Here is a 25,792-nt window from a genome sequence, read left to right on the forward strand (position 1 = left end):
CAGTCCGTTCGCGCGGACCGTTCAGCGCATCTTCGCTTGTTGGATAGCCGCCCGAGCCGCTTCGAAGATCCTATGTTCCCTCGATATGAGGTCGGTCCAAGAAGGGGGACAAAACGTATCGTCAGTTCATGCCCTAGGCTCATGCTTTCGATCTCGCTGATAGCGTGGCCTCTTCGGGTCCTATCTGTTCAAGCGATGGAGCGCCTTCTAAACTCGGACACTACAGCACTTCTCGACCCAGTCATCCTAGCGCCACTTCTCGAGATGATAGCTACCAAGACTGGTACTGAGACCAACAGATTATGTGGGGTATTTCCGAGTAGATGCATCCCGGCTGGGCCCGCGACTAGCATTATTCGGCTTGGAAGCGCTATGCGTAGGAGCTGCTGGAGCTGCCTTCTTTGACGCATACTTGCGACAACCACTGCTCGTTAGCGTTCTTGACTACAAGGTGAGCCCTTTGAGCGCCTTATTGTCATTCCCACAATTTTTCCATGTGTCCATAACGACCAAGTTCATAACGTGCGTTGTAAAACGGATATATACATATGATGTCTTAATCTTGGCTATGGATATACATGTGTTATAATCAGTGTTGGAATATACGTTCGCTTTCCTCAGCTGAGCTCGGGAGTTCCTCACTAATTATAGTACCTCGTGTACGAAGCAGGGCGGAAGTGTTCGAAAACAATAGAATTTCCCAAAATTCCCAAATGTTGTTACCGACAAATGTAGTCGCTTTGTGAATATTCTCTCACACTGGTTATTATGGATGGACCCTATTATCGCTAGCAGTATATTTTAAATAGATTTATAACTTCATTCATTGCGTTTGTTATCTCAGTTCGCCCGTCGACTCTTTGATGATGACAGGAAGCACATCTCCCTCTTTTACGATGGAGACAACCGTATTGCCCTCCACCAGGTCATTTGATCAACGCCCTGCAGTCAACAGCTCGGGCGACAGGCATGCTGAACTTCTTTTCTATCAATGTTGTATCCATTACCATTCGCTGTCTTGTTTTCGAGACTCGGTGTAGTGGTTCTCAGATCACCTCAAAGTGCACTGTTATGCTCAACGACTAGAGTAGAATGCGATAGATAAGAATACGGTCGGTATATAGAAATGTGTTGATAGCAGTACATGGTGGTGGATCAAAACTAGGCTTAACACTTGTTATTTCGCGGCGTGATGCACATCGTGAAACACTTCGCTCCGCTTCCAACATCTATCTATGCCCTTGAGATACCTTCCTCGCGGTTGAGTCCCATATCTTGTAACTCTCCCGACAGGCATAACACAATGCTATAAGACTGATTCTGATATTCGAACTATGCGAAATATCGCCAAATGCAAAATCAGCTACTTAGAGAAAAGTTATAATCACGTACAGGTACTTATTTTGTTCATCAACTCTCTTGCACCGCACATTTACAAGACGTGAACTTCTTTCTGCACTACTCTGTATGAGACAAAGCTAAGCAACTACCGTTAATGATTGTATTTTGCACAGGGCAGCGACACATTGTAGACATTCATGGCGTTCGTGTAGTGAAAATGACTTATTACTCTCAATGGAGTCTCAGGGAATGACTCTAACGCAGAACAACGATCCACAGGAAAATCAAGTCATATAATACGATAATACACAAAGTACAAAATATTCACAATAAGAGACATAGCAGTAATCATTTTTTCTGCGGGGACTTCTCACCAGAATCGACCTCGACCACCTCAGTGCCAGAATGAACCCCATCCGCATCACTCTCGCCAGCTTTATTCACTACCCGCTCTACTCGGGTAGTAGAAGCGGAATCTTCGGAGTCATCGAGATGCAGGAGATCAGTCTCTTGAGCTAGGAAACTGATGGAGGAGTCTTGCCGAGCACTAGGGGCCGCGGGCTCGTCCGGTTGGAGACTCAACGCTATTGCTTGTTGCATCATCATCTCCTCCTCATCCTTGATTTGGGGTAAACCTACGCATACCTCACACGTGGACGTCGAGAATATCCCACTATAATGATCGAGGGGCTCCTGGATTGGCCGTACCATGTCCAGACCGAGCGGCTGACGGTCACCACTCCGACTGTCCTAGACATACACAGATGTTGTTGACTTAGTACTACGAGTAGAAGTTACCTCACTACTCGATGCTCGAGGCCGTCGAGGCATCGGATTCGGTAGTGAATGCGAGCGCTCTAGAATATGTGGGGTTACTGATGGTAGAGGCTCTGAACACACGAGCGTTGAATCTCGAGTCGTTGGGAACTATACACAATTACGCCAACTCCCAACAAGTTCTGAACACTGTAAAGTGTTGAAGAAAAATATCGCGACAGAATCTGTGAAGAATTTGGGTCGCACAGAATTGTGATCTCCCTCAACTGTGACCTACAAAACTACACTCATATTCATTCACTCGCTCACATAGTTACCAAATTCTTGTCCCCTGCATAAGCTTCATAGAGTGCTCGAGCGTGGTGCGGTTTAATAAACGTGTCGTCTTCGGCAGCTGCGAAAAGGGCGGGTATAAAAGTCCGATCGACCTACGGTAAAATGACAGCGGAGCGAAGCGCGGATTGTTGTTACATGTTTGATAGGTACTAGGTCGTTGATATCAAAGTTGGCTCTACTTCTGATTGAATTGCGTATCATGCTCATAGCAATGTTTACAATGAATTTCGGTACTCGAAAACCACCAAATTGAATCACCAATTCTTCAGCTACAATACGCAGGTCTTGGAAAGGCGAATCGAGCTGAGGAAAATCAACATGTGAAAACTGAACAAAGAAAATTAATTTTCCATACGGCAAATACGCTCGACCGAGAGTGCTATGCTGAAACAAAACTTGGCGAAAAAAGATGTCGAAATTTTATGGCGCGTGAAAACTCCCTAAAATCACAGTTCGAAAACTACTACTATGGTTCTACACACTTTCAGCAGTGCATCACGGAGGTATCAAATACGATGTACACTAGCATCGACTGACCCTGTCAGGATAGCGTAGCGTACGTGGCATAATGCTATCGAACTGTGTGATCGATATGTATTTTCTCATAATGAGAATTAAGTGAGATAATTGGTAGTTATATTTTCATACAACAACAATCTCAATTCTTTTTGTTTCTCTACACTTCTACCCGAATTCGTATGTAATTATTGAGGAAACTTCTGAGCTCCGTTGAGGAAAGCGGACATATATTCCTCCAAAACTCTACAGTAGATATACACACTACAGCTCCACGAACAACAAGAGTCTCCAAATTTCAAGACATTTTTCATGGTGAATTCCCCCCCCCCCTGAGTGAAAGAGTATCATTACCACCATGCCTGCAATGCTAGGGTCTCTATCACCGTGTAGTAGTGCAGTCACTGCACCCATACTACGACCCCACAGCCCGATAGTGCCTGAAACATCAGATTTCTCACATTTTCATGAACGTACAGGATGTTCAAGAAGCCGGGCCCGCTCCTCGAAAATTCTCAGGCACCATTTCGAAGCTCTCTCTAACGGTAGTTGCATCAATTCTATACTCTTCATATTCGACAAGTTCTGACGATATGGAAAAAGTGCTGGCAGATCGCACTTCTCGATAGTCTGCTATTCACATGCGCTCAGGAATTTCGAGGCATGGGCCCGGCTCTCTTAGCACCCAGTAGAAGACTCACTAACAGTTCCCGTGGCCCTGAGATGCTCCACCACGCAGGCTAGATCGTCCTTTTCAAAGTACCTAGGTACAGAATTTATTCGATAATATACCACGAAGAAAATTATTATTATTCACCCCAGACTGACGTATTCGCCATCGGACCTCCCTGAGCCGGCGAAATCAAACGCGAATAATGTGATCCCGAATGGTAGGAGGACCGGCAGTGTAGCGATTCCCTCAATACGCGAGCTGCAGTTACCTAAGGCAATTCTCATGTAGTTGAGCTGAGAGCACGTGGAAGTACCGTGTAGATAGATGACACATGGGAGCTCTTTGGCTGGCCTGCGTTCGGGTTCAAACCAACTGCATTGTAAGTGTTTCCCATAGGAATTTTCCAGCACTAAATCTGTCCGGTGAATCTAATGAGAACTGCATAGTAATGTGGAACGTCGGTGAGAATGAAAAAAAATTGAGAAAATTTTGGGAGTTTTTTTGTTTTCCGAATTCGTATGTAATTATTAAGGAAACTTCTGAGCTCCGTTGAGGAAAGCGGACATATATTCCTCCAACACTCCAGAGTAGATATACATACTACAGCTCCACGAAACCATTTAGCCTCGAAAAATAACGTCCCTCAGGGTTTGATAACAATGAGAAAAATGTCCCTAACGTGATGATGACATTTACATGGGAAACTGATTGAAGAATGTGTTCCTAGCCATTCGTGGAAAATTCAAAATGAGTTCTCCTCCCGGGAACATTATAGGTTCCTGGATGATTCCTTGTTCCCGTTACTACCACTTGCCCTGCGATTCGAAACCGCTTAGGGCCGAGGTCCTTGGGCTCGTACTGGTCCCTGGGAGGCCGTATGATGGCTTTCCATAGCTCGGCGTACTGGTCGGAGATCCCCATTCAAACTCACAGGCGTAAAACAACTATGCTTATGAAATATGTTATTATATGTTATTCTGAGTCATTACACGAGAATGCCGAGTCTTTACATATACCACATCCCTGTGAATTTGCTTCAGAGCATATACCTGGGCTTAGCCGCTAATTTCGGATTAGCTGCTGAGTTCGCGGCCATACTCCTATACTGGCTATCTGCCTGGTGGAAAGGAGGGCTGCTCGGGGAAAAATATTATATGTTATTCAATAACCTCAAATATTCTTCATTTCGTGTTTCTGTTGACAGAGTGTTTCCTCTACGTTGGGAATATACAGGATTGTGTTTGTCTTTTTCGAAAAGTGACGAAGTGCCCAACGAGAAGGTAAATAGAAGTACAAATGCGAAGTTTCCTATGACACAAGATTGAGTACGGAGTGAAGTATATAAATAGTGACGTTAGCTTTGCTCTGTTGAAGTACCCTACCCTCACAAGGTAACTGTAGTCTGTCTACTGTGAGGACGAAGACGCAGAAAAAGACGGTCGGAGCCTTGCAGCAGTTGAGTTTAATGAAGGTTCACAACCTGTTTTATGTGAAGTGGCGTAATACTCGGTGAAATCCTCGATATTCGCGCTATGCAGTAGTTGTGAGATATATTTTTCACTAGTGTTTTCATATCACTAGGGTGAAACTCCAATAATATTCTCAATCATCAGGTGGTCGTTCAATATACCAATTTCGAAACTCAGAATCATTTCCAGAATCGCTTATTATACGATGCTAAAACCGATTCTGAATTGACCCACAATTGAGTCAATGAACATGGAGTAAATGAAGTCGTGTTATTCACTGTCAGATTTTTATACGAGAGTCTCTCTCTCGCGGCCTGCCACAGCTGATGGCGAGTTGGCTTTTATATAAGGTCGACGTACTCAGCACAAGGAGACCAGCACTTGACTGAGTTTTTTACACGAGATTAAAAACTCTGAATCGCCTCCAAAATCAGTATCCACATACGCCCCCCCCCAGGAAGACGTTGAGAACGGTTCCAATCAACGGCCACAGTGTGACGGGTAGTTCAAGAGTTAAAGCGTAGACCAGTTCTGAAACTGGATTTTTGTTAACCATTTGGGAACTCAAGGCAATGGTTAATGGAAGCTAGAGATTCTATTTACAATCATACTCATAAAACATCAACTATTTTCGAGTTCAGCTATAGCGTGTTCAATAGACCTTCAAGAGCCCAGCCAGGATTAGATATCACATGTAAAACTCGATCTTGGGAGGGATCCATTGAACACCCCACAAGGTTTCATAGTTGTCCACTCTGCACAACTACAGTTTTACAAGCCGGTTTTCAGAGCTGTGTTCATTGGGATGGGTTTTGAAATTTTTCCCAATCAGTTCTAAAATTAGTTCTGAAATTGGTTCTAGAACACATTCTTTAAACGTGTTTCCATCAAAACCAGTTCTAGAAGCAGTTGCCAGTTTCGGATTCCGCCGAGGGCAATCTTGCAACACTTGGACTATCTTGGATTTCCTCAAGGCTTCTCATGCCCTTGCGGCGGCAAGGGTCCTGCCGGGGCAAACTATCAGTAAGTATCTGAAGTGAACTGATTATGAAATTTGTCAGTGTTTTTCTCACTCGTGAATGCGGGCTTTGTAAAATTCCTACATTGTCAAGTATTCCAGGACCAAAATCATAAAAAAATCAATATTCAAATTTTTCGACTCTTGCGATTTACTCACAAAATGCGGTTTCGAGAAAAGCAGATTCGTAGGAGCATCTCTTCTTACCTCTATGTCTAGCGTCTACGACAGCGAGTCAATAGCTCGGGAATGCATGTCCTCCGAATCCAATACGGACGATCCTGTTTCTGGAACTACCTCAGTTCATGCAAGGATTTCCATACCAGTCGAGGACCTATTGCAACAACTCACTTCTGCTGAGAGTAGAGATGATGACAGGAGGATCATCTACGTCTCAGCTGAGCGGTCCAAAGGCTACGAGGCTAGTCCAAAGGCCACTATAAGCACAACACGGATGCCGATCAAGGCACGTGCAAGCAGCCTCCTCCACGTTAAATACAACTCAGTGTCCGCAAGCTATGAAGTGGAGCTGAATGTCGATATCGACTTACCCACCGGTGAAGTCAGTCGTCATATTCTAGACCATGTTAGGCCTGTGGCAGACGCTTCCCATGTGGGCGATCAACGCAGTACTCGTCGTGAGAATTTCTCAGATGTAAGTTAGCTCTGAATTTGAGGGTGTATGAAATTCTGTGAAGGTCCCAATGTCTTATATAAGGCAGCTTGGTCACGACAGCTCTACGGCTTGGCAAGGGTATAAGGCTAGCAACAAGTGGCACAGGAAAAAGCATCACGTTCGTTACGTCCTTCCTAGCAAGAGCATGTTCGCGCCAGACTCCGACTTTTTACGTGGTAGGGTAAGTCTCAATGCAGACGCTCCCGAGTTTAAGCCAGAATCTGAGTAAGTAGATAACTGCTGTATGATTTCCCTTCACATATTGCTTTTAGAACATGTCACGTGTCGTCCCCTACAGTTGGGTATGTTCCGATGAATGGTTGGGAGAGTAGACAGATGGAGGAAATGAGCCTCCCGCCTCAGGCGGCTGAGGTAGGTGATTGATATTTTACTTATTCGTGGCTTTGTGGTTGTTCGCAGTGTTGTAATATGTGTTTGATTTCCTCAGCTGAGTTAAGGAGTTTACTCACTAATTACATATGAATTCTGAGAGAGGTGTTCGGAAATCAACGAGAATCGCCTAAATTTCCTCAGAATTTTCGTATTGTGCATGTGTACATTTTTTAACACTGGTTGCTTGCAGGGACCGTTTCGCTGGCTGGAGGGCAACAACTCTACTGTAGGGGTGGACTTTGGGAGTGTCTCGACAACTGGGAGTTGTTATAGCGGTGTGTTCACGTCGAGCCCGCTGCAAATTCCCTTGGACATGCCGGAGGATAGATTTGACTCTTGGAGGACCACAACAACAGCACGTTTGCTGGAAGCTCCCACGGGCACTGCGTAAGAGGAGATTCGTGTGTGGTGATGATTGGTGAACTGTGTCAGGGTGCGGAAGGAATCGGGCGGATCAACCAGTGTGGGAATCGACTCTGGCTATGTATCGTCTCCAGTCACGTCGAGTAGTGCACGTTTTCATGTAGACTAACTTTGTATAATTATCATTATCATCTCACTAACTTGGTCCACAGCGACTTAGAGCGGAGTGGCGCCTTTGAGAGGATCGCTTCCACTTTACTATCAACCCTATGTGGTGTCCACTGCCTCATGCAGTGACAACTTATCGTATTCTGTTATTTACTTATTGTATGTACCATTTAATCGCATACCGTCATTGACGCACATGTCCGAGTCTAGTAAACTCGGCCAAGTTGTTGGTAGTAGTAGTGACCAGTGCTGACACTTCCTATATCACCTTTCTGTGAGGAGCCTGTTATTCATTCGGAATGTAATCCCACATGGGCTTTTACTTGTAGAGAGGTTCTCTGGCTTTGAGCCGTTCAAGGTGAATGTTACGGGTGCCTATAGCACTGTAGATGAGCTCATCACACATCGTCAAGTATTCGAACATTTCTCCAAGATGCTGCATAAGTCGGTCAATTGTCTTTAATCTCTTCATCGTCTCTGATCTGCAGTCGAGTGTTTTGGGTTTACTTGTATTAATATTACAGGGTGGAGCAAAAATGGCGATGGAGGTCCATTTATGGAGCAAGGTCAATGACGACTGAGACCGTTTGTGTAGAGGGGGGAGACAGTTGGATGTCGCAAAGAGCGCTAGATTAGTCGAGCGTTTGCCGGGACGCTAGAACTTCTCACTCGGAGAGGCCCAGTTGCTGGAAGTCAGTATCTGGTGAGATACGTACGAGGATTCTCCCGCCCACCTGCACCCTCTAGAGGTATAGGGGCCTTTATAGCTTCATCACTTATGTCATGATAGGTTTGGTTTAGACCAATGCTCTAACTATGACTCACATCTGCGACGATGATGTAAAAGGTGCCATCGGGAATTCCCCGATGGCACGGTTTTCAAAACCGACAGCACCAGAGTGTCAATCTCAGGTGTGTTTAGTCGCGGCAAATAGTGTGGATTATGGTTTTTCTCATGGCAACCACCCAAACCACTATACTTCTACACAACGGGATACTAGGAGGAATTAGCTCTTCCCTTTCAATTTCGCGGCGAGTGAATACAGAAGGTATCCTTTGAAAGTCGAAACTGCGGTTTTTCCCTACGTAGCCGGTTTTGCGTTAGGCGATACCTCAGCGCATAATACGAATATCAGAGCCGTTCTTACAGCGTTGGAGAGAGCTCGATAAGGACTCTCAAATGGTATTCTCTTTGTTCACAAACTGTCACTTGCTGCAGAATTAAGAGGAGTGGGTCCTTTTTTGCACCACCCTGTAGCTGCCATTCTTATGGAGTGTTGCCGTCGTATTTTTTAGCCTGTCTTGTCCCTGAGACCTGTCACAATGTTGTCCTCTGCGGTCGCTTTTGGCCGTCAACCTTTCTTCGGGGTGGAGCCATCTGCTAGACACATCTCCCCTTCTCATGAAACAGCTAAGACGTCGGCTCAGGGCACTGTGATTGTACCCATAGAGGCGCTGTTGAAGCGCATAACTGGTGCTTGCCATGCGAACGACCAGCGAGGACCGGTGGCGTACGGTGCTGATGTGAAGCCCAATGGTGGGGAAACTGTCGGGTGGTGTAAAATGCCTATGCACGCACGCGCAAGCGAGTTGGTGAAGATAGTATATGATTTTAAAGACGGCGCCTACTATGTCCAAGTTGAAGTGGAAGTGGCTATGCCGACGGCCTTCCTGGGGGAGGGAATATTAGCGCATGTTAAACCGGCGTGCTCCTCAACGATTCGGAATAATTTCCATGAAGTAGTACAATGCATTTTTTGGTAGGCTAGTTGGAGAGTGATTCAGGTATCAATTTCGCGAATTCGAGAAGTAGGCCGCAGTGGAAATGCAATTTGGCAATCGTATAAGAAGCGCAACAAATGGCAGAAGATGAAACATCGCGCGACCTACTTCGTACAGACCAATCCGGGGCTATCTCGGGTGGCAACTATCGAGAGTAGAGGGGGGAAGGTTAATGTTGACAATAACTTTGTGAACGGGCTTAATGCCAACGCGCCCGAGTTCAGGCCTTGTTCAGAGTACTAGTAGGGCTGGAGACATGAAAGGGCTATATTGTGTGGGTTTAGAACACCGAGTCCGCCATCAGACACTGGTGATAGGCATGTTGTTGGGGTAGGCAGCGGCTTGTTGCCAAGCGAGGTGAGTTCAGGGAGGAGTGGTATGCGCTATGCCATTGGCAGGTGGCGGCACTCCTGGGCGACCATGAAGACTGTGATGTGTTATGCAGCCCGATCGGCTGCCCACCGCTGGAGCATCGTCCGGACTATCACGACGGCTGGCGAAGAAAGATGTGAACTGATGTTGGATTGCATTTGGAATGATGTTATTTTAGTAGGCCTCATGATGGGGACTCATGGTTCGCCATGTCGATGAATGAAGGTCGCCGCTGTCGTCATACTAGCACTGCTGAGGGCAGTACTACTACTAGCAGCAGTAGCAGTAGCTCTGCACGTTAAGCCACAGATATGTGGTAGTTGCTATGAAGACATGTCGTGCTGGTATTGGGCATCCACCAGTTTCAAGTGCTTTGCTGTGTACCTGTGATCGTATAAGAACTATCATCCTCCATAGAGAGGTTATCGACTAAGTGGTTTGACTAGTATTTGATCTTATTATTATTATCATCAGGGGTTTGGCGGTTTTAAGTGTTTGCAGTGCAGTTTCCGATTATATTATGTACAGGCCCAGGCGTACTAAACCTGGACCAATAACCCGCCTCATCCCATGTTTTGTCCCTTCTGATGCTGGTCGCTGACTGTGCTCGCAGTAGCACCGGTAGCATCGGTGTTGTCATGGTGTGGTAGACTATTCAGTGAGCACCATCTCAAACCTGCAAGCGAGAGCTTCAGGATAACCTAATCCCAGTCGATGGTGACTTGTTGATAATAGATGCAATATAGTATTTCAGTCCCACATGGATGTGGTCAGTAATAGTGTTGCCATCGCCATCTTTCTATGCTGTGCAGGGACTTGTTCTTCAAGCAGGCGAGAAGCGTATCTTTAAATCTTCGCTGTGCGCAGAGAGATATCTATTGTTTTTAGGTATAGCAAAACTGTTCACGTTTCCATGAAGTCGAGTTTCTGCACTTGAAGTATTCGTGTACGAGTGAATTATAATCGATCACTCGGGCGCGCGCGACTTGCATTAACGCATTTCGCCTGGTCAGATCGAGCTCTCTGTTGTTGTATAATGCTTCGGGTGGCTGCTCGTGCTGCAGTACGTCTCGGTGGAGCCCACGGTCGTGAACTCCCCGAGTACGTGGTTCTGCCGCATAATCAGCAGAGGTAAGTATGATGTCGAGATGCTGATGATGATGACCATTATGAACAGGTACGGCCGTGATAAGAGTTACAGCTATTTCACGTGCCTCTGGCATTTCCCAAAGATGGTGTTCACTGAGAAATGGTGCTACACTAATATCATGTGGTTTGTATGTAAGCTGCAGTTCAGCCGAGTATTCGAATTCACAATTTCATTTTAGTTTGGACGGGCTTCTGGTTCATTCCCAATTACATTTGGTGGGAGAGGCGCTATGCTTATCAAAAGGCTGGCTTCCACTGGGAGCACACCAACAGGTCAGATTAGGTATCTCGTGTTTGTTCGCGACTCTCTGCATTTGTAGGAAATTGCAAGCACGTAAGGAAGCCCTGGGAATGGACAAGGTCCCTGCGAGTGGCATGGACTGGCCCAGTGGGGCTTTGTCCGGTCAGAAGTAGAGTTATTATCATGTTGTTACCATTGAGCCTTCAGCAGTACAGGTTGGGGATAGGCATTTACTGCTAGTCCTTGCCACAGTGATTGTCGACATGATAGCGCCTTTCGTCGTCTGGTAAAAAAAGATATCATCAATTTTGCTTAAGCTCCCTATGTGTTGAGTTTGGAGTTAGCTGGTATATAAGGACCGAAAAGCTCTCGTTTGAAATTCACTGATACGAGCTGTGATAAGGTAATTGCAGAGTTATGATAATCATGATTTTGAATGCCGAATTGTGGGTAATTGGTCGCAATACGAGTTAGGTTGTATTGGTAGCGTCAAACTGCAAGAGAGTCCATACGGGACTCTAGATGTGCATCGACAATTGTCTGTTTCTAGCTGCGAAGGCTTGCTCTCGTAAGGCTATAACTGTATTACTATTATTATGGGATTATCATCAACTCATTGATGCATTGCTGGTCGGTAAAGAGTGTGAGGGCGATTCTAAAGCAGATCACAGCTTTGCGCTTGTTCCGGTGGGGAAACGCTGTTGTATCTTTCATATAGCGTCGTACGATGAGACACTGTCTTGAGGGTATTTGATCAGTAGTTCCTTAGTAGAATAGGTTATGGATAGTATAGAGGCTATCGATAGTTAGCTGCTTGAGGATAGCCGCGGTGGGATTTGTGAGTAATGAGCATTGCTTTGTGTTGCAGGTGACGGTTTAGGTCAATCTGGCTGATTTTTCTCGGCCGTATCTTTTTCTTCTGCCCTGGGCAGCGTGGGAAGAGTAAGGTGAGGTAAGAGGATGTAACGTAGCAATGGTGATGATAGAAAATTTGTATGGATGATACCCTCAGCAGGTAAGTCAATGAACGTGACAGTCGGTGGCTCGTAGAGTTGTTGACTTTAGTTGTGTTGTTTCAGATGAGGACGTAGTCAGGACGTATACCGTGCCTCAATGAACTCACGGCGAACTGCAGATAGGAGGGGTGTTGAGTAGTTTGATCGGCAGATATCGTGTCGGCCTTTGGGCAATCTGGATAAGAAGAGGCGACGCAAGCTATATCAGGTGAGGCATGGCAGTGTAATTGGGACACTTTGGTGTGTGGAAGTGGTTCATGGGTCTTTGAGTGTGATGCAATCAAGTCCATGGTCTTCTGGTTGGAGTGGTATGGCAGATTCGCAATATGCTGATTTTCTCGTGAGAAAACTGTGTCAATGGGGACAGTTTGTGTTGAATCGCTGCGGGTCAGATTTTGCGTCCTCTCTTACTAGATTAACAACTTTGAGAATATGAGAGCAGCCACTCTTCGTAAGAAGAGGATCGTTGCAGTGACTCAGTGTACTGCAACGATAAAGGGAACGGATGTGGAGAGGCTACAGAAGGTCATTGAAAACAGTGTAGAGGTGATGAAGTCTGTTCTGTGATCGTTTTATATGGATTTGTGGTAGGTTGAATTTATGGTATAAATTCTACTAGTTGTTCTGGAGGTCAAGGGTTACTCTAATATTCAGGGACGTAGCGAAATATTATAGGCATTCCCGACATTGGCAGGTGTTATTAGAGAGAACTGGACGGAGAACATGGTGTGTACTACTTGCATGAGCTTTCCTTAGCTGAATAGATGTTGTTGTTGCGTCTGGGAAAGTGCGAGGATGTGTGTTGGGATATATGCTTGCTTGCTTCACTTGAGGAAAGGAGTTTCCCTGGTAGATTATGAAAATACACGTAGAGAAATCACAAAGGAATTGTATGAAATTTCATAAGAATTTTTATAGGCGTCGACTTTTGCAGGCACACTTGGAGTATGCGTGTCTGATCCGCTTTTCTCAGTAGTTTGACTCAACTTGCTATGAAGTCATCATCGTCAACGTCAAAGCCACTTCACGGCCGAGGAGCACCTCCGATGGGCCCCATGAAGATGGTGGAAGAGGAGTCGCAGTGCCGTCCGCGAGTCGGAAGTATAGGCTCGCCCACTAATGCTAGTCGGAAAGATAGGATATATAATCAAGAGTAAAAAGGCGGAGCGAAGCTATGGTTTCCGATAAGGTGTGTACTGTGCCAGGTACGAAGACGCTATTGCTAACTTGGAGCATCGACCTGTACCTGATATTACAGTCCCTTGGTAGCTTGGCCAGTTTCTTAGGATAATAGCAAACGGTTTCTTGTAAGGTTCTACGAATCACATAGTCTGTTCGTATTGGGCGCAGCAATGGTGATGATATATTACTACACGATAAAGCACGGCGGAGATGCTGAGACAAACGGTAAAGTCACTATCAAGACAATTTTGTTGGATTCCTATGCTTGTTAGACCTATCACAAAACCTAGTTCGTGGCCTTCCCTATGTAGTAGCGTTGTATTTGGTGGTCGGGCTGTTCGCATTCCCCAGTGGTCCATTTGTCCGACCCCATCCTGCAGTGTGGAAAATCGTCTTTGGTAATACAAAATCGCAGAAAGTTTATGCTGATACGGTACTGTCCTGGCGCAGGTCTCAACTTCCTGTACTTGCTAGCAGTAGTGTGGGCGCTATTCCTAACTCCTGAGCAACTCAGAAATCTACTGCATGGCTTAGATCCCTCAATGGGAGAGTAAGCATTCGGTCAGTTTTGGAGGAATATATGTTTGCTTCCTTCAGCTGACCTTGGGAGTTTCATAAATTATAATCATATATAGAAGTCACTGAGAACTTCGCGAAATTCCATCAAAATCTCCATATTGTCACCAACGCATGTAGTTGATCATGTGTGTATTTTCCCACAGTGCTCTCGTCCCGTGTTGGAATATATCTTGGCTTTCCTCAGCTGATCTCAGAAGTTCCGTCGGTCATCATGGGAGCTTATAAGCGAATTCGGGTAGAAGTACTCAGAAACTAACAAGAATTTCCCAAAATTTCCATTCTGTCACCGACACATGTAGTGGACCATGTGCATTTTTTCCTATCACAGGTGGCACCCTTTGCCCTTCTATGCGGAGGACTGCGATTTGACTTGGGGTAATGTTATGTCGAAGATGGATATGTAAGGAATAGTGTACAGTAGTTGTCGTTACTGCATCGCTCCGCCGGTTTTCAGATTCGTATTTGGTCACTTTTTCGGATGGATCGCCAAGGGCTTGCTCTTCCGCAACAGAATGTTCTGTTGGTTCTTTTCCATCGGCTGGGAATTCGTGGAGAAATCTTTGGGTAAGGAAACGCTCGTCGCACTTTCTCGTAAGAATTTGTTCGTGCTCGCCTTGTGGAATCTCCAGCATGGTATTGGTCAAACTGAGTATATGTATATCAGTGAAAGTTGATGCACATAAAACTTCGCGTAACGAGAATGTTCACAGGCAATTTATTAAGTGAGTGCGATGAATAATTTAGTGTTATTGTTGCTTGTTTTCGATGTACGTCAATTTTGATGATACGCATTTTTTCATTGTTTAGTATTTGCTGTTCCCAACTTCGCGGAGTGTTGGTGGGATTCATGGATCATGGACGTTCTCCTATGCAACGGTATCGGTATTGAGATCGGGTTGTATCTTTGCAAGTAGGGCAGGTCGCTGGTTCGATCCCTGGTAGGCGCATTTTTCCCCAGTTACCTTGAGTTTAAGGAGTACCATTGGTCTAGCATTTTCGATGCTCCAACATTGAGTGCGAAGGTACTGTCAGAGTTGATGGAGAAAAGCTACTGTACTTGTCAATTTCAGCTGAAGCGTTCCGTGATGCAGTTTACACCCGAGTCGTGGATGCACGTTGAGTGGGAAGACATGCTCACTGTGAAGAGGTATTTTATGCAACTTTCACAGCTTCTATTATTCTCGACGAGCATTTCCTTGCAAGATACTTTGGCATGCAACTGATGATGCTCGTTTGCATGCTGGTCGACCTAAATCTGTTTATGTTGAAACTCAACTTGTACATTCCCACTGAGCACCCGTTCGTGCTGGTAATATGCACTACACCGTTTCCTCTGTCGTAGTGATAGTGGTCATTTTTATAGGGTCGCCTTGGGCTCATGATACTAGCAGCTATTCCCACTGTGCGCCAATACTATATGTACATGTTGGACCCCAAAGTCACAAGGCTCGGCACGCAGTGTCTGGTATGCACTCACGTATTATTGAATTTAAAGGCTCCGTTCTGCAGGTCTTTTGCTTGACAATCGTGAGTGAGGATGTTCTCATCTTCAAGACGCTTCCTGAGCTTCCACCTATCCCTAAGGAGAATATGGTGAGTAGTTGTTGATTGAGTTTACTACATTCCCTGCTTTGTCGTTTTCAGGTTGGCTGGTGCCTCTTCATAGTGCTGTACATCCTATTCAGCGTCTCGATGCTCTTGAGGCGTGGTAGACCCAGTCAAGTGAACGCAAATAAGAAGTCACAATAAGGATAGATTGTTGATAGGAGCTCGGCCGTGGCTCCACTGATGTTTCTATTGTTTCCCAAATACTGCAAGAGTAGACGATGTGGTTGAAGGATCATGTTTGCGTTTGCAGTAGTGTTGGGGGGAAATGGCTTAGTTGTTTTGTCTTGCGTTTCTGCTTGTTCATGCTCATGTCTGTTCCCAGCATGTGACCTTCTAACCCTGCTATTGTAACGGGGAGAACAGCGAAAGGAAGCGGAGACAGGAGCAATGTAGTAACACTCTCTAGGAGGGAAAGGATCGAGCAGATTGTCGTTGGGCTATTGACTTGCGGGAAACAATGATTGTTTTTAACGATGCATATGCAGCATCTTCAGGTCAATTTGATATTTTGCGAGAATTTTCAAGAATTTTCCAATTTTTTCATGAAAAAATGTCCTTTTTATCAAATTTTGCCGTCAGTCTGTAATACATTACCCCAAATTTTAATGAAATTGCTGATCATTGTGAGAATGTATCAGCATCTACTGACGGAACATTTTTCGTGAGGATTTGTGATGCCCTAAGGTACGTGTCGGTGTCCTCGCTCTACAAGGGGCTTTCTCCGAGCACTGCATTGTCCTCAGCAACCTGAGTACTTGCATGACAATTTCGTGGCGCGCGGTAAAATTTGCTCGGCTAAGGTTCGCACAGTGCGAATCGCACTGTGGCTGAACTGAACGCCTATGACGGTCTTATTGGGGAATCAACGGTTATGAAGATCGTCTTGGATGACGGGTAGGATGATATAATCGATGGAATAATGTAATGGGCAGTATCTTTCTTTGATAGTAGTGAATCATACTCGGGCTTATACTCGGGCTTCAAGCTGAGTATATTTTACTCGCTAGAGACGCGTCTTGTAGCTCGACTTGGTTATTGCAAAATTGTAGTATGAGGGAAATTGGCGAATCGGATGAGCGGCTGGCTCTTGTCCGGGTCAACCGAGATCGATTCTTGGGTACTGCTTTTTGTTGGCTCCTGCGCGCGTCTCACTAGTTGGTAAGTGGTCGGATCACTCATGGATCATGATGTATCAACTTCTCTGCTGATCCGTGACCTACAATCGCGTTCTTAAACTAACAGGGTCATGGGTGCTGTGATCCACTTATCACGAGAATGCTCTACGATCCTGCATCATGATCTCAATTCTGCTGGTATCCGGTTCATGCCATAGAATCATCATATTGATCTCATTTCGTGATTTTTTCTCAGGATCACGCGCTGATCAGGATCCGCATACCGGCCGAGTTGTTCGAGATTGTCAAGATTGATGAGGCCAATTAGACACATATTGCGGTTCTTGTCCAAGTCGGATGGCTCGGGGAAACCTCCTCCATCGCCCTCACTAAAATCTCCGTCGGGGGATGGATCTGCGGTTCGCGAACAGCGAGTACTTGTCATTGGAATCCTCTGTTCTATGTAATTTTGTGAGCTCCACCAACAAGGTTCGGAAGAGTGTGTCTGATGGGATATACCGTATGTGAACTGATCACTGATGAGCGATTGAAACTTCCGGCAAGGGGACGATTCTCTTACTTTTCTGGCAGCAGGTCTGCCTCAAATATGTAATCTGCCCGGGTTGGTTCAAGATCAGCAAGATTTGGCGTTACGGGTATTGGCATCATACCATAACATGCCAATGGCATGCGGGCTCGCCTCACTCTTGGCAAGAGTCTCTTGCCTCCCTTCTTATATGCCATATTGCACTCGCTGAGTCTGTCTGTGCTCGTTGGACTGTCTTTCTCCTGGAGTACTCCAGTAGTCGCACTGCTTTCACGAACTCGATTCATTGCCAATTATATTTGCATTAGCGTCGGAAACATTCTTATAGACACTGACGACTTCAACCTGATAGCGATATGCTTCTGATAAACCTACAGTACATACTGTCTAATGGTATGGACTCTACCTTAATACCGGATTCTCTGATACATGAGCTGAGGACAACTCTTACGCACGCTGGCTTGCCATAACACGTGTACAACTCATCGTGCGCACAGCCTTGAGGAGGAACTATTGGCTAGTCTTCTATCCTACCAAAGGCAGGTTGTAAGGGAATAACCGTCACATCCAATACATCTATTCGTATAGACAATGCCGCGATGATTACAACTCATGTCCTCACCCCAGCAAGCGCTCGCTGCGGCGCATACACATCTAAGGACGTCATGTACGCATGGTCAACAGCGATCCTGAAGGAACAATCAGAGTGTTAGCAACGCTGTGTTGCACTATCGTTCACACTCCAACGTGATCATTGTACCTGAGTCTGCGATGAGAATCATGATACTTCTGGTATTGATGTGTGGATTTGCCTCTCTGGTTGACGGCTCGGTTAAGCTGAGGCGCGCGGCAGCTTCACCTGTTTCATATCCATCGGGTTGTACCGGTGCTCACCAGCCGGCCTCTGAAGGCTTCTGTGCTGTAGGCACTATAGACCAATCAGATGTGTTCAAGCTGAATATGACTGTCTATATCTTCGATATTGACGATCCCACCAAGTCTGTATATTTCCATATCGAATCGGCCACCAATGGTGGTGAGCCGGCCGGCCTCAATATCACCGGTGGAGGCCGCGCCAAGGTGTATGGAGTGGACATTGGGCCCATTGTCTTCGCGGGGTCTATAAGCGCTGTTACAGTAGGAGATGGTAGAGGGAAGTACGACCCTTCAACTTCCACATGGACTGCTGGCATCGATGTGCAAACGGAATACGAACGGTATGCTTTCGGGAAACGTACTTTTGATGCGTTTATTTCTAAGGTGGCCACGGCCCGTAATAGCTTGAACGACGGCGTCGGTCTCGGTGCGGTGCTCGGAGAAAAATGGGGAAACTCCATTTTTGGCTCGAGCATCACCGTGACTCTCAATCTGAATTCCAAGATGAGTGACATGTATACTTGGGATCTCTATGTTGAGTATCAATTTAGTATGTGGGCACCGCTCTCGCCACCTATTATATACGGCACCGAGTTGAAAAGGACCTTCAAATTGTCAGTACATTAGCCGCAACAACCGCTGGCAGTTACAATGAAGGAGTAAGGGTTCTACATTTGCCGATTTGACTGGTTTGTAGAACTATCTCATAAGCTGTTTTGAAGATGTATTTTTAATCTTGTTGTAGAACATCGAAAGTTCATTCATTTTCAAGCTTATCGGACATTATCGAGTTGTAACCCAGTTATGAACTTTAACCGGCAGTTCAAAATCGTGCTGCAATTCACAGCACTCGTTATCTTCAAGTCCAACTGCATATTCTTCTTGCCTGCAGCCTGTATAAAGCTTGAGGGATACTTTTATGGGTTGCCGGGATTAAAATATACACCTTTGACTCCAATTCGGGCTCGGCAATACTGTTTGGGACTTTGGTTAGGCACTAAATCAGACGGACTGTGAACCACTCGAGAGTTTGCCCGTACCTCACTATCACAGGAACCCGTGGTTGGCTAGTGCGGCTAAAGGTGTCAGAAGCGGATGCATGCCCCAACTCCAGGGCTCGAAGTGAGCGAGCAACGGCATGACGGATGGTGACGCACCATCTGCCCGAGTTCAGCTGCTCAACATCATCTGAGCCATCGTAAGACACGGAAAAGCACCTACTCTCAAGCTGCCAATATTGGCATGCGGGCTCGCCTCCCTTCTGATATGCCACATTGCACTCGCTGAGTCTGTCTGTGCCCGTTGGACTGTTTTTCTCCTGGAGTACTCCAGTAGTCGCACTGCTTTCACGAACTCGATTCATTGCCAATTATATTTGCATTAGCGGCGGAAACATTCTTACAGACACTGACGACTTCAACCTGATAGCGATATGCTTCTGAAAAACCTACAGTACACACTGTCTAATGGTATGGACTCTACCTTGATACCGGATTCTCTGATACATGAGCTGAGAACAACTCTTACGCACGCTGGCTTGCCATAACACGTGTACAACTCATCGTGCGCACAGCCTTGAGGAGGAACTATTGGCTAGTCTTCTATTCTATCAAAGGCAGGTTGTAAGGGAATAACCGTCACATCCAATACATCTATTCGTATAGACAATGCCGCAATGATTACAACTCATGTCCTCACCCAGCAAGCGCTCGCTCCGGCGCAAACACATCTAAGGACGTCATGCACGCATGGTCAACAGCGATCCTGAAGGGACAATCAGAGTGTTAGCAACACTGTGTTGCACTATCGTTCACACTCCAAGGTGATCATTGTACCTGAGTCTGCGATGAGAATCATGATACTTCTGGTATTGATGTGTGCATTTGCCTCTCTGATTGACGGCTCGGTTGAGCTGAGGCGCGCGGCAGCTATACCTATTTCGTATCCATCGGGTTGTACCGGTGCTCACAAGCCGGCCTCTGAACCCTTCTGTGCTGTAGGCACTATAGACCAATCAGATGTGTTCAAGCTGAATATGACCGTCTATATATTCGATATTGACGATCCCACCAAGTCTGTTTATTTCCATATCGAATCGGCCACCACTAGTGGTGGGCCGCTCATTGAGCCGGCCGGCCTTAATATCACCGGTGGAGGCCGCGCCAAGGTGATGGGACTGGACATTGGGCCCATTGTCTACACTGGGTATATGAGCGCTGTTACTGTAGGAGATGGTAGAGGGAAGTACGACCCTTCAACTGACACATGGACTGCTGACATCAAAGTCCAAGCGCAAGTCGAACTGTATCAGTTCGGAAAACGTACTTTTTATTTGTTCATGTCTAACGTGTTCGCGGCCAGTAATGATTTGATTTTCGGCGTCGATCTCGGTGTGGTACTCCAAAAACAATGGGGAAACCCCGTTATGAACATAACCATGACCTTCATTTTCAATCTAAATTCCAAGATGGATGACATGTATACCTGGGATCTCTTCGGTCAGTATCAATGGCGTATATGGGGGCCGTTCTCACCACCTGATAGATACACCACCGTTTTCATTGATAAAGAGTTTCAAATTCTCAGTACATGAGTCACAACAACCGCAGGCATTTACAATGAAGGAGTAAGTGTTCTACATTTGCAGATTTGACTGGTTCGTAAAACTATCTCATAAGCTATTTTGAAGAAGTATTTTTAATCTGGTATAACATCGAATGTTCATTCATTTTCAAGCTTATCGGACACTATCGAGTTGTAACCCAGTTATGAACTTTAACCGGCAGTTCAAAATCGTGCTGCAATTTACAGCACTCGTTATCTTCAAGTCCAACTGCATATTCCTCTTGCCTGCAGCCTGCATAAAGCTTGAGGGATACTTTTATGGGTTGCCGGGATTAAAATGTACACCTTGGACTCCAATTCGGGCTCGGCAATACTGTTTGGGACTTTGGTTAGGCACTAAATCAGACGGACTGTGAACCACTGGAGATTTTTCCCGTACCTCACTATCACAGGAACCCGTGGTTGGCTAGTGCGGCTAGCGGTGTCAGAAGCGGATGCATGCCCCAACTCCAGGGCTCGAAGTGAGCGAGCAACGGCATGACGGATGGTGACGCACCGTCTGCTCGAGTTTAGCTGCTCAACATCATCTGAGTCATCGTAAGACATGGAAAAGCACCTACTCTCGAGCTGCCAATAGCGCGGAGGCTGTGTGCTCTTCCCCTTCCCACACTCCCGTACCAAGGATTTTTACTCTCCATGAGGGACGATTTTCAGGCTACCATTATGACAAGCAGTAGAGAATACGATACTGATGGTATACCCAGGCAAGTGCATCGCAGAGGAGTGATATTCCCCATTCTAATACAACTTGGCGCAGTTGGACGCCTGATACTGTTCCTCTGCCGTAGAATTTCAATCGGAGGGGTCATTATCGTATTAGCCAACTCGTCATTCGCGATAAGCTTGGATACAAACCTCCTAGTCCCTAGATGTCACGCAAGACCTTATCCCAAGTGGACCACATATAGTAACAATCTCAACATGTTGAACGTTTTGCCTCCCGAATCTGTAGAGAAACTAACGATGGTCACGAAAACGTTATTTCAACAGTCCCATTATGGTGATATCACTCGTTCCAAGTAACTCTAACGCGACATGAACAATCAGACGTGTCGAGACCCGTGGCTCATAGACATGACATGGGATGTCGACGTGTCAGAGACGATCCGATGGGGCCTTCCATCCTATCAAATATTCCTCCGACTCTTCCGCTTCGATGGGCTACCACATTTAACCATAACAGATAAGGTCGTCAGAGCATACACACTTTTTTAACTGCTTTTCCGCCTCCTCGATTTTGCTCGTACTGCTCGCCTTGAGCTCGGCCCTCTCAGCTGTAAAGCGAGGATCTTCAACATCGTCATCATCAGTCGAAACTTTAGCGGTTTCACGTTTGCGACCATTGCATTCTGGGTCTGTACCTGTATCTCGGTGACTTTCCAGGCTTCGGGCCCAACTGAGCCCATCCATACTCCCAAGGTACGTCGCTTACCCGGACGAACACGGCAGTTCACACGGCCAAACTCCTTATCATCAAGCAGCTTGTTTTGCTCCCTTTTCGCTCTCGATTGCGCTTCTGTAAGGCTCTTGACTTTTATCTACAGAATAGCACTTCCGAATTGTCCGTCGAAGCCCCCTACGTGTCCTGCTTCGTACTCTTTCTTAACATGCTCACAAAAGGCCTGGATAGTCTTTGGGAGTCTGAGATTGATCACGACGACTCCCGAGACTGGGACTCATCAAATCACCGACCTGTCGAAGTACTTGGCCAAAGTCTGATAGCAATGAGGACGGGAGAGCTCCATCGGCTGCTCGAATGCCCCCAATGATTTGTTCGTCCTCTCGGCCTATCGTGAAATGATGGTGATGCTCACATGTAGCTACTACCCAACGGCGGACGATCTCAGCGTCGATCCTGGCCTTTTGCAATCTTTCTCTGGACGTGTTGTAAGCTTGAGTAGCCTGGATGTATTTCAATGAGTGATGCAGTTGAATCAGACAACGCCCACCTCAACGAGTTCCCGTTCGCGTTCATCTAGTTCCATGTACAGACTCCTAAACGTATTGACTGTATAATTCACAAGTATAGGCCTCTCACCGTTCCTCGTTCGTGAGCGGATCTGGGAGCTGTTTCCCGAGGGAGTCAGGAACAAACAAGTTCGCATCTGCCACCTCCTTACAGAGCCTGGAACTCAAGTGTAGGGATTTACCCGACTTAGGAGTGGTTAAATTAAACTCCTAAACTTTCAAATAAACCGGGTATAATATTAATTTTCTTGGCATTTTATCAAAGCCATGGGTAAAATGTTAACTTGAAAGGTAAAACATTAACCAAATGGGTAAAAAATCAAATTTGTCGGTAGAAAATTAATTTCACCTGGAAATGCTGTAGACGCTGGCCGCTCTTTCCAATACATTTTATGTTTGAGGATCACACTATGTGTGACCCATACCGGTAGCAATTAGAGATCTCATCATGAACATGGCTAACCCAGTGAATATCGACCTACCTGGCATTCTCTTCCTTCACCTCTTCGAGTTCTACTTCGGCCTCCGCGACGAATTGCCTCAACTGTTCCTGAGAACGACGCATCGCTCTAGTGCCATGATGGCAGTCCCTTCACAAGTGCAAGATCATGTCCGATGAGCTTTCCACAGATTCCAAGACTCCCCAAAAAATTGTGCGATAAGTTGTATACTACAGCAAAGAAGGAAACAGATAAAGTGAATGCAAAAAGTTGGCCATAAGGTGAGCACTGAACACTACCTGTTCGATCTCACGGTTGAGGAAGCGATGGACTATATCCATAACATCGTTGAGGCCAGTAACCTCTCGGATCTTCTGGAACCCATCCTCAGTTGCCTGAGACCTCTGCACCTGACATAGTTAATGTACTACAGTAGCAGGAGGGTCGACCAAACCTGTTCGACCATGGCTTTCTGTAGACAGTTACCGGTGAGCTTCTCCATAACCCACAGCTTACGTAGACGGCCAGCGGTCGCGTTGAAGGCCTGAGAGATCATCAACGATCTTCCGCTCCCCCTTCACATGTACGAGAGTACTTCATTGGCTGCTTCCACAGCAACACCACGCCTCCAGTTTTCTATCTCGGCTCGCCTCCTGATACTGTCCTCAGCCGACTGTAACGAACCTACACACGCTATACCACACCACGGAGAACTGACAGGATATGCCCACCCATCATTTCCTCTAGTGCATTCTCTCTAGCGGTCCTCGCCTCCTCCAGCTCCGCAAGAGCTTTTTCGTATTCCTTCGATGCAGTTTGTCGTTGCTCAGAGGCTCTACGAGCCATCGCAGACTGAATTACAATTCCTAAATTCCGTATACGAGCTGTTAGCCCACCTTGCCCTTGAACTCCGCCTTTCTGCGCTTCAGGAGCTTGTCCATCTTCAACATCTGTTCGCGCATATGGAGGAACTCATTGTTGATCCTCGTCAGCATATGTTCGTATACCTATGTACAAGTCCAACAAGTTCAAAATCAACACAATATTCGCACTTTTTTTGTCATTTTAGCTTCTTCGATTTGAGCGTATACTTCCGCAAGTCGATCCTCCAACTTCTTTCTGCCAGCTTCCATGCGAAACACATCGTCAACGTCGACCTGAAAAGGCACTCCTCCAACACGCCTTTTGACAACGACCACCTGTGAGACGTCGTCAGTGGATCGTATTTTATCGCGCAATTGCTCGAGCTCGCGTTCCCTGATTATCAACAATCAAGTCGACGCTTCATACCGTAACTTGAGAACTTCCTCTCAGCCTCAGCATGTACTTCATCGTATTGTCTACGGACATCAGCGAGAATAGCCTTAACTTCTTCAATGGGCGTGCTCCCAGAACCTAACAATTAACGAATACTCATAGTAGAAGAAAGCAAGGGAGTTCTCACCGAACTCCTCTAAGGCACGGTCCACCACACTGTGAAGGTCTTTGTTAGTTGTCGTTGAGTAGTGGGCCCGACTCGAGAGAAACCCAGACGGTCTGCGAAGAAGGACGACGAGTTGGCCGTGGTGTGGTATGCTCACTTGTGGCCAGCGGTATCTCTGTGAGTACGAGCAGTAACCGGCGCTAGGGGTTGGCCCTGAGAACAACAACAATGAAAGCGGGCATTTGCTGAGAATAACGATCTAATAGTCCAAAGACAACCAAGTTAGCCTCCGCTTTAGTTCTAAGTAAACTATTAGTGGCTTCCTAGTTCTGATTTTCTCACGAAAAAAGAGACAGAAATGATACACCAGGCTTCAAGCACTCGAAGATTTTGCGCCATTCGGGAAGGACACGTAGATGCTGCGACACCAGCGGGGATACATCACTGAGGTACATTACAACTAGAGTGCCATTTGGCAGGTGTTGACATACAGTTGCCTTCAAGAGGACAATAAGGAACAGTTTACAGTAAGCAGTAGTAAGACTAGCACATAGTAGTATTACTACTGAACGGTATTTGAAGTTGACAAGGCATGTTGCCACGTATGGGGACAACAGAGTAAGTGCTTGGCCAAGAGTTTCGATCGAATATTAACCCGGCACCTACCCGAGCCGGTGACAGCTTAGGCAGAGCTGTGAAGTTGCCGACTTTGGGTGCTCTATTATGCTCCTTGGCCACCATGCTGTTCAATCAGCAGTTCAAGAGGAGGAAAACAAGTAGACATCGTTCGTGCAAGTTTCGTGCAATGTTGTGAAAGTAGCGCACGCCCAGAATGTCATCCGGTGAGACGGTTTCGACTCGTGGCATTTTCAATTGTATTTTACCACTACAACGCACGAACAGCTGGATCTTCAGGGCATGAATAAAGTAGTACCGGTGTCAGCGGCAGTGCACATACCCTCCTCGACTAATGTAGCGGTATGTGTAGAAAAGCGCAGAAACAGTAGTTGGACTCGAGCTAATTATGAACGCCTTGGGTAGCGGTTTCAGCATAGGAAAGGGGATTTTATGAGCTATTTACATCATCATCATCATCTCACGGGAGCTTCAGTGGTGCTGAAAGCGAAAACAACAGCTTG

At 46.2% G+C, this 25,792-nt stretch overlaps 8 protein-coding genes across 8 annotated transcripts; 6 read left to right on the forward strand and 2 right to left on the reverse strand.

Moving 5' to 3' along the window:
- Nucleotides 1-1,689: 1,689 nt before the first annotated feature.
- Nucleotides 1,690-4,564, reverse strand: Pmar_PMAR001117 (Protein C14orf29, putative; the record flags this gene model as incomplete). The annotated part of the gene is made up of 8 exons (XM_002780479.1): nt 1,690-2,091; nt 2,436-2,546; nt 2,590-2,757; nt 3,325-3,410; nt 3,672-3,733; nt 3,788-3,911; nt 3,957-4,071; nt 4,451-4,564. The coding sequence occupies 8 exons, from the start codon at nt 4,562-4,564 to the stop codon at nt 1,690-1,692; spliced, it is 1,182 nt and encodes a 393-aa protein (XP_002780525.1).
- Nucleotides 4,565-6,834: 2,270 nt separating this feature from the next.
- Nucleotides 6,835-7,472, forward strand: Pmar_PMAR001118 (hypothetical protein; the record flags this gene model as incomplete). The annotated part of the gene is made up of 3 exons (XM_002780480.1): nt 6,835-6,982; nt 7,105-7,182; nt 7,390-7,472. 3 exons carry the CDS (start codon nt 6,835-6,837, stop codon nt 7,470-7,472), a joined length of 309 nt encoding a protein of 102 aa, XP_002780526.1.
- A 1,581-nt stretch (nt 7,473-9,053) lies between these two features.
- Nucleotides 9,054-9,267, forward strand: Pmar_PMAR001119 (hypothetical protein; the record flags this gene model as incomplete). Its single annotated transcript, XM_002780481.1, has 1 exon — nt 9,054-9,267. A coding segment is annotated over one exon (214 nt), but the record flags the coding sequence as incomplete, so codon positions are not given.
- Nucleotides 9,268-10,920: 1,653 nt separating this feature from the next.
- Nucleotides 10,921-13,266, forward strand: Pmar_PMAR001120 (hypothetical protein; the record flags this gene model as incomplete). Its single annotated transcript, XM_002780482.1, has 9 exons — nt 10,921-11,015; nt 11,062-11,165; nt 11,213-11,306; nt 11,354-11,443; nt 11,762-11,842; nt 12,155-12,221; nt 12,442-12,498; nt 12,705-12,836; nt 13,225-13,266. The coding sequence occupies 9 exons, from the start codon at nt 10,921-10,923 to the stop codon at nt 13,264-13,266; spliced, it is 762 nt and encodes a 253-aa protein (XP_002780528.1).
- Nucleotides 13,267-13,282: 16 nt separating this feature from the next.
- Nucleotides 13,283-15,763, forward strand: Pmar_PMAR001121 (Phosphatidylserine synthase, putative; the record flags this gene model as incomplete). The annotated part of the gene is made up of 14 exons (XM_002780483.1): nt 13,283-13,443; nt 13,496-13,555; nt 13,603-13,697; nt 13,745-13,870; nt 13,923-14,022; nt 14,380-14,451; nt 14,506-14,615; nt 14,859-14,961; nt 15,010-15,073; nt 15,122-15,198; nt 15,255-15,360; nt 15,415-15,528; nt 15,561-15,648; nt 15,696-15,763. The coding sequence occupies 14 exons, from the start codon at nt 13,283-13,285 to the stop codon at nt 15,761-15,763; spliced, it is 1,344 nt and encodes a 447-aa protein (XP_002780529.1).
- A 2,283-nt stretch (nt 15,764-18,046) lies between these two features.
- Nucleotides 18,047-18,966, forward strand: Pmar_PMAR001122 (hypothetical protein). Its single transcript, XM_002780484.1, has one exon. The coding sequence runs from the start codon at nt 18,093-18,095 to the stop codon at nt 18,822-18,824; it is 732 nt and encodes a 243-aa protein (XP_002780530.1). The 5' UTR covers nt 18,047-18,092; the 3' UTR covers nt 18,825-18,966.
- Nucleotides 18,967-20,012: 1,046 nt separating this feature from the next.
- On the forward strand, nt 20,013-20,930 carry Pmar_PMAR001123 (hypothetical protein). The gene has a single exon (XM_002780485.1). It carries the CDS (start codon nt 20,044-20,046, stop codon nt 20,788-20,790), a length of 747 nt encoding a protein of 248 aa, XP_002780531.1. The 5' UTR covers nt 20,013-20,043; the 3' UTR covers nt 20,791-20,930.
- A 1,062-nt stretch (nt 20,931-21,992) lies between these two features.
- Pmar_PMAR001124 (Be158, putative) lies at nt 21,993-25,394 on the reverse strand (the record flags this gene model as incomplete). The annotated part of the gene is made up of 19 exons (XM_002780486.1): nt 21,993-22,183; nt 22,255-22,360; nt 22,403-22,463; nt 22,515-22,609; nt 22,650-22,724; nt 22,772-22,817; nt 22,861-22,947; nt 23,273-23,340; nt 23,530-23,640; nt 23,685-23,774; nt 23,826-23,914; nt 23,962-24,082; nt 24,127-24,237; nt 24,283-24,387; nt 24,430-24,487; nt 24,535-24,625; nt 24,675-24,766; nt 24,811-24,866; nt 25,320-25,394. The coding sequence occupies 19 exons, from the start codon at nt 25,392-25,394 to the stop codon at nt 21,993-21,995; spliced, it is 1,728 nt and encodes a 575-aa protein (XP_002780532.1).
- Nucleotides 25,395-25,792: the final 398 nt, after the last annotated feature.

Source organism: Perkinsus marinus, assembly GCF_000006405.1.
Source record: "Perkinsus marinus ATCC 50983 genomic scaffold scf_1104296944404, whole genome shotgun sequence".
Lineage (NCBI taxonomy): Eukaryota > Perkinsozoa > Perkinsida > Perkinsidae > Perkinsus > Perkinsus marinus.

Coding starts and splice junctions, on each gene's coding strand:
- Pmar_PMAR001123 (XM_002780485.1), top strand. CDS start 20,044: ATGAGAATCATGATACTTCTGGTATTGATGTGTGCATTTGCCTCTCTG.
- Pmar_PMAR001122 (XM_002780484.1), top strand. CDS start 18,093: ATGAGAATCATGATACTTCTGGTATTGATGTGTGGATTTGCCTCTCTG.